Source organism: Rattus norvegicus, chromosome 5 (assembly GCF_036323735.1).
Source record: "Rattus norvegicus strain BN/NHsdMcwi chromosome 5, GRCr8, whole genome shotgun sequence".
Classification (NCBI taxonomy): Eukaryota; Metazoa; Chordata; class Mammalia; order Rodentia; family Muridae; genus Rattus; species Rattus norvegicus.
This window is the reverse complement of record NC_086023.1, coordinates 61,593,868-61,600,031: the sequence shown is the minus strand read 5'-3', so window position 1 is coordinate 61,600,031 and position 6,164 is coordinate 61,593,868. Positions and strand designations below refer to the sequence as shown.

The window sequence follows — 6,164 nt, the reverse complement described above, 5'->3', positions numbered from 1 at the left end:
GAAGGAGGGGCCCTGCCCCTTAGCCACCTGGTCCTGACTTGTCAGCTGGCATCTGCTGGGATGTGGTTGGTATGGTATAAATGAATTAGTGAAAAAACCTAAGAAGTAGCTATTACTATGACTGTTTTATGGAGAAGAAAGCTGTGTTTAAGAGAGTTAAAAAGTGGAACCAGGAACCAACACCACTGTGACTCTAGAAGGCATTTTGCTGTGAGTGTAGTATTTCAGAGAGAAGTTAAGGCTGGGTGTGGGGCCATGGGTCTCTGATTAGCCATGGGCAATGTATGGTAGAAGGCACACGTAAAGACACTTAAGAATCACTGGAGGGCCAGAAATGTAGCTCCTTGGGTGTGTGAGCCCAGTGCCCTAGGTTAGGTCACTAGCACTGCCGCTTAAAGGACTGGGAGGGGAAAGGCCTACTTGACCGCTCCTGTCCAAGCTACCTTGGTCTCAGAACTGCTAGGATGGAGAGACAGGCGGTTCACGAGGCCTGTCTAGTTCAGTCAGAGCTGAGCCATTCTTCTGGTGTCTCCAGTTCCCTCCAGCAAGCAAAGCACACGCCTGTGACCAACGCTGGGTGAGAAATCAGTACAACGCAACAGGGGTCGTGGGTTTCCAGAGATCACACTGTTCTTAGGACTAGGGGCAATCTACAGGCTCTGTGAAGTGAAGAAGCGGGAATCTACACTCTGCTGGGAAAGGGATGTGTAGAAAGATAAGGGGTGAGGAGGGTCAGGCGTGGAGACACAAGGACTTTTACAGATAATAGAGACAGGCTTCTCCCAAATATAGAGGGGTGGACGCTGCACATGTTGGACGTGCATTCCAGGTGTGGAAGGTGCGAGAAATCCCTGCAAAAAAGGTGGCCTGGCCCTTCACCCTCTCAAGGGATGGATCAAAACAAAGTGGCCCCTATCTACCCCTCCTCTCACCCTTCCCAAACCCCTCCCTCCTTCTCTCCTGCACCAGGATGGTCGTGTCCCACCCCAGAGCACAACCAATGGCACGGGAACTTGGCCCGGACAGCCAATTGAACGGCGGCAGCGGCACAGAGATGGCTCCGCCCCCAAAGGGCCGCAGGCCGCTGGCCACTCACGAGGCGGGACTCTTCGCTGTTTTTGCTGCCCGCCGAGCTCAGCCGAGCTCAGCCGACTCCCTCCCGCCGCAGCCGAGCCCAGCCGAACGCAGCCGAGCCCAGCCGAACTCCTCGACGCTCCTGCCGCCGCCGCCCGAGTGCCGCCGAGCGAGCGAGCGAGCTAGCGGCCCTGGCCGCGGAGGAGGCGCCGCCCCAGGGGGAGGAGGTGCCCGCTCTCCGCAGACCGCCCGCGGCAGAGGCCGGCCCGGTCGCGCCCCGGCGGGAGCGGCCCGTAGAGGCTGCGCGGCCCAGGGGGAGGGCCCGGGGAGTGGACGTCGCCCCTGCCCGCCTCCCGCCGCCCCCCGCCCGCAGGCTCTCGAGCCTCAGTCGGCGCTGAGCATCCCGCTGTCCCGGACCCTCCCGCGGGCGCGCACCGGGCTCAACTCAGGTAAGGGGGGGGTGTCTCACCTACGGGTAGGGGGTCGAAGAACAGAGATCTTGGACGGATATGAAGAGACAGTGACCCACACAGAGACAGAGACACACAGCTTGGAGGAGAGATAGACACAAAGGCAGAGACACAAGCAAGACGCACAGAACCACCGATACCGACCCCATGGAGACGTGTCCCCGAGGGCAGAGGGACATGCAGTCGTGAAGAGAGACAGAGATACACCGAGAGACTGGTAGAAAAATGAGACATAAATGAAGCACTCAAGACACTCAGAAATAGGGACACAGAGAGGCAGTCACACACCTTCAAAGAGGTGTGTTTGCAGAGGCAAGGATGCAGATCCAGCAAGGGACAGAGGGACAGGAGGATGTATGTTCAGACACACACCTGACCTGGAGAAGCAAAGTCCCAGGGAAAGGTACACCAAGGCGCACAGCCTTGGGTATGCAGAACCCACACGTTCCTGCCAGGGCCTCCACAAAGTTCCCTCTGTGTGAGCTGGCACCTCTGCAGGTCTTCTGGACTGGCTGACTGCAGCCCTCAGAAAAGAGAGGATGCCCTAGCCACTAAAGTGATGGTCATAATCTTCCTCCTGGGCGGTAAGCCACCTCAGTCCCGCCCACCAACAGCATGTCTGAAGGCTAGAAGCTTGGTGGGCAGGGCCAGGCTATACCCACCAGTTCCAAGGAGAATAAGGTAGAGGCTGCCTGCCTACTCTAGCTTCCCCATTCTGGCTGCACCACAGCACCCAAGGGCTCAGAGCCAGGCCCTAGGGTGGAAGTGCTGGCTTTGTGGGGTACTTGAGCCTGCCGGGACTCAATGCTCTCTGTACTTCCCCAGGCTCAGGACTGCAGGTGGCCATCTTCACTGCCCAGAAGTCGTTGTGTGTGGACAGGACAGCCTCCTTGGAAAGTCGGCCACACCAGAGTTGTGCCTCGGCATGGGCCTTGCCACTGAGGCAGCTCCGCTGTCTGCGCTGGCCTGAGGGCGCTGCCTGTCATGGGGGCAGCCATCTCCCAGGGGGCTCTCATTGCCATAGTCTGCAATGGCCTGGTAGGCTTCCTGCTGCTGCTGCTCTGGGTCATTCTCTGCTGGGCCTGCCACTCTCGCTCTGCTGACGTCGACTCTCTCTCAGAATCCAGTCCCAACTCCAGCCCTGGCCCCTGTCCTGAGAAGGCGCCGCCGCCCCAGAAGCCAAGCCATGAAGGCAGCTACCTGCTGCAGCCCTGAAGGCCCCTGGCCTGGCCTGGAGTCCTGGACCTGAGAATACCTGAGTCAGAGCCTGGAATCGATCCCTGCATTCAGTCTGCCTGGGGTCCAGAATTTAGATCCAGTTGGTTTGAAGCTGGACCCAGCAGCCTAGAGTGTAACCAGCCTGGCTCCAAGAGAGGCCTGAGTAGCCCTGGAGAGATGGGCCTGGAGTGGGGGGTTAGGAGTTGGTGCTAGGGCCAGGACCGTCTGGACTCTGCTTCATCCCAAGGGCCAAGGGCTGAGTTCACACCTTTCCTAGGCTCAGCACCTCTGGGCTCGCTTGGCTGGGGAAGCAAACCGAAGCTCATGGCAGTAACAGGAGGGCGTCCAGGCTGGGCCCCTTCTCTGGCCCTCCCACTGTTTGCTGGAGAATAAATGGAACGATGGCTGACCCTGAGATTTATTTTCTTGGGGGTTGTGTGGTAGAAAAAACAAAGGTATGCGATGAGCATCCAGTTGGCCTTTATTTGCGCAGAGGGCATAATGACGGCTGAGGGTCAAATCATGGAGAAAGGTGGTGACCTTAAGAGCCAGAACGAGAGGAGTAAATACTGGGATTGCTCACGGTGAGGCACGTCTTTGCTTGTATTGGGTTCGGAACCCGGGGCAGGGCCTGGGCCAGACTCAGGTTTTGGTTTTTACTTCCCTCACAAGGTTTAGCAGTTTGTCCAATTTTGCGATCTCCACAGCTGGACCCTTCTGCACTTCCTGCCCCTTCTTCTCCTGGGGGAGAGACACACATCAGTGGGAATGGGTAAAGACCTGCGGCAGCTTTGTGGGAGCTGCCACGGGCTGCTCTTCCCACCCTGCCCTAGCTGCTCCCTGACCCTTCCTTGCCCAGTAAATATTGGATCCCTACTGGGGTTATGTGACTCAGAGGCCCAGCTGAGGGCCTGTGAGAGGATCCACTCTAGCTCCGAAGCTTAGCAAGAATCAAGCACTTGATGCTAGGAGGAGTGGGGAAAAGCATTTATCCCCAGTCCCTCAGAAGTTGCCCGTCAGGTGGTGGAGAGCGTGGAGAGCAGTAGCTCTGGAGAGAGGCAGGAGCTGAATATTAGGATTGCCCAAGCTGGGCCCAGTAAAGGGGGGATAGATGTGTGCTGCAGGAGAGGGGCAGGGTGCACTAAGCCCCATACCTTCAGGTTAGGGTTGGGGAGGGGTGCGTCATGTAACCAGAACAGGGGAAAGTGCCAGGAGACCCATGAAAGCAGACAGGATTTTCCATGTGATCCATATGGTGGGGACTGTCTCTTAGATCCTAAGTTTATGACCCTGATCCCACCCACAAAATATTCTACTGCTTCCCTTGGTAAGTTGGGCCCTGAGAAAATGGAATTTTGGACACAGGTATGTTTGACCCACAGGCCTTAAAATTCTGAGGTGGGCCACATCCGTCAAAGTCCCACATCCAGACAGTGGATATGGACTGTGCTGAGACAGGCTGGGCAGCTGCCACCTTCCGCCTTCCCTCCGTTCTCTGCCACCTGTGCCCACTGTTTACTGGCACCCGCCCCAGCCACACCTGCTGTGGCGTAAGGTAAGGGGAGGGTGCAGAGCCAGTGGGCTTCTTCCTGGCCCCTGTCTAGCTGCTACTCAGTAGAGCTCCAGTTTCCTCTGGCCTTGACCCTACCCTGCTCCCAGGTCTGATCCAGCAGCCCCTGGCATAGAGTCAGAGCCTTTACCGGCACCCAGCTCGCCTCTCCAGTCGGGAGAAGCACGGGAGAGTCATCGTTTCCCCTCTTCCCATTCTCACTCCATAATTAAGCTATTTCTCAGCCTTACTCTATCCCTTGGAACTTAAGAGACCCGATTTTTACTTCCACTGCTGTCATTAGCTCCCCATAAGGCAGGCTGAACAAGTCCCTTGGCTTTCTGAGCCATTTTTCCATCGTACAGCAGGAAGGGAAGGCTGGTTCTTGACTTCTGATGGCGTTCAGGGGAAGGTCACTGGGAGAGAGGTCTGGGCCTCTGAGGTAAGTCCTCTTGGGAAGAGCAGGGAATCTGCAGCTCCCAGAGGAAGGACTCTAGGGATGCCCAGAGGACTTCCTTTTGTATGAATCACTTGACTGCTGACAGGGTCAGACGGCAATCTCACAGGAACTTCTAATCCTCCCAAACTGTCCTTGCTCAGATCCTTGGTGATTTAGGTTTCCAGATTCACAGAGGCCAGCTCTCTCAGCCACAGCTGCCCCTTGCTTTGTGAGGAGATGAAATTGTGATAAATCTTACCTCCTAGCATCACACTGGGTAGGACACTTTCATATCTGCCATGCCCGTGGCATCAGGATTAGGCCTCTCTTCAAAGAGTGGCCATCATCCTCCCAGGGGGTTGTCCACCTCTGCCATCTTAAGCCTGCCCCTCATTAAATTAAGAACAGATTTTATCTGTTCCACAAAATTTGCTGCCGCCTTTCTCCCTCCAGAGGCCAAGGAGCTGGGCTCAGCAAAGAGATTTAGACCATGCCTGACTTCCCCCAACCCCCAAAGCCCACCACAGCCTGCGGGCCACAGCTGCAGGCGCTTAGCAGCCTTCTGAGTATTTATAGCCAAGTCCACCCCCTCCCCCAGCTGGCTACAATTACAGGACCATCCAGACTTCTAGCCTGTGCCTTCCTGGCCATGGTGGAGAATAGTGTATGCCAGTATCCAGAGGATGGTGCACAGTCCCTAGCTGGGTAGGGGCACTTGGGGGAAACATGTAGCTGGACAAGACAAGCCCCAGACCTGCCCCCAAACTGCTGAGTACACCCCAAATTGCACCCTGGAGGTTCAATGCTGAGGGTGACTTGGCCAACCCTGACCCTGGCCCAGAGCTGGTTAGAGGGCAAAGAGCCACTCCCACTGTCGTACAATGGGCTCTGTGGTTTTAAATTGTGTCCCAAGGCTCTGTACTCTAAGGTCTGTGCTGTGAGGCTTGGATCTTAAATCTGAATTTGGGCTCAGGTGTAGATTTGGGGTCATTCATCCTGGCTTTGTGTCATACATTTGGGGTCCTTGGGCTCTGGGCAGGGTCTTCTCACTATTAGAGACCCAAGAAACAGAAAGCAGACCTCGGAAGGTGGCCTGCGTTGCTGCTGACCTAGTTACCTGGCTCAGGGCTCATCCTCTCTCCCTGGGTAGACCATTCAGGAGCCATTGGAGCTGAGCTCTGTCTGCCCAGCAATGATGCTTCAGCCAAGCTTTGAGTCCCTGTCCTGGTGGCCTGTCACATCTACAACATCCTGTGCTCTAATAAGTCCATGTTCCAAGCCCACTTACTCCTTGGAAATCCACCCGGGACCCTACATGGAACTCACACACAGTATGACAGACTGATCTGTTACTTCACAAACCTGCCTTTCCCAGCCTCCCCATTCTGGCAAGGACACAATCCTTACCTTGAAT

At 56.2% G+C, this 6,164-nt stretch overlaps 2 protein-coding genes across 2 annotated transcripts in view; one reads left to right on the top strand and one right to left on the bottom strand.

Annotated features, from left to right (window-relative positions):
- Positions 1 to 1,374: 1,374 nt before the first annotated feature.
- Enho (energy homeostasis associated) lies at positions 1,375 to 3,172 on the top strand. The gene is made up of 2 exons (NM_001282336.1): positions 1,375 to 1,523; positions 2,370 to 3,172. The coding sequence occupies exon 2, from the start codon at positions 2,529 to 2,531 to the stop codon at positions 2,757 to 2,759; it is 231 nt and encodes a 76-aa protein (NP_001269265.1). The 5' UTR covers positions 1,375 to 1,523; positions 2,370 to 2,528; the 3' UTR covers positions 2,760 to 3,172.
- Positions 3,173 to 3,225: 53 nt separating this feature from the next.
- The window catches only part of Dnai1 (dynein, axonemal, intermediate chain 1), a 70,728-nt gene continuing 67,789 nt past the window's right edge, over positions 3,226 to 6,164 (bottom strand). The window contains exon 20 of the mRNA NM_001024342.1: positions 3,226 to 3,503. Coding sequence (NP_001019513.1) covers positions 3,405 to 3,503 — 99 coding nt within the window. The 3' untranslated portion in view covers positions 3,226 to 3,404. The remainder of the gene's footprint in view (positions 3,504 to 6,164) is intronic.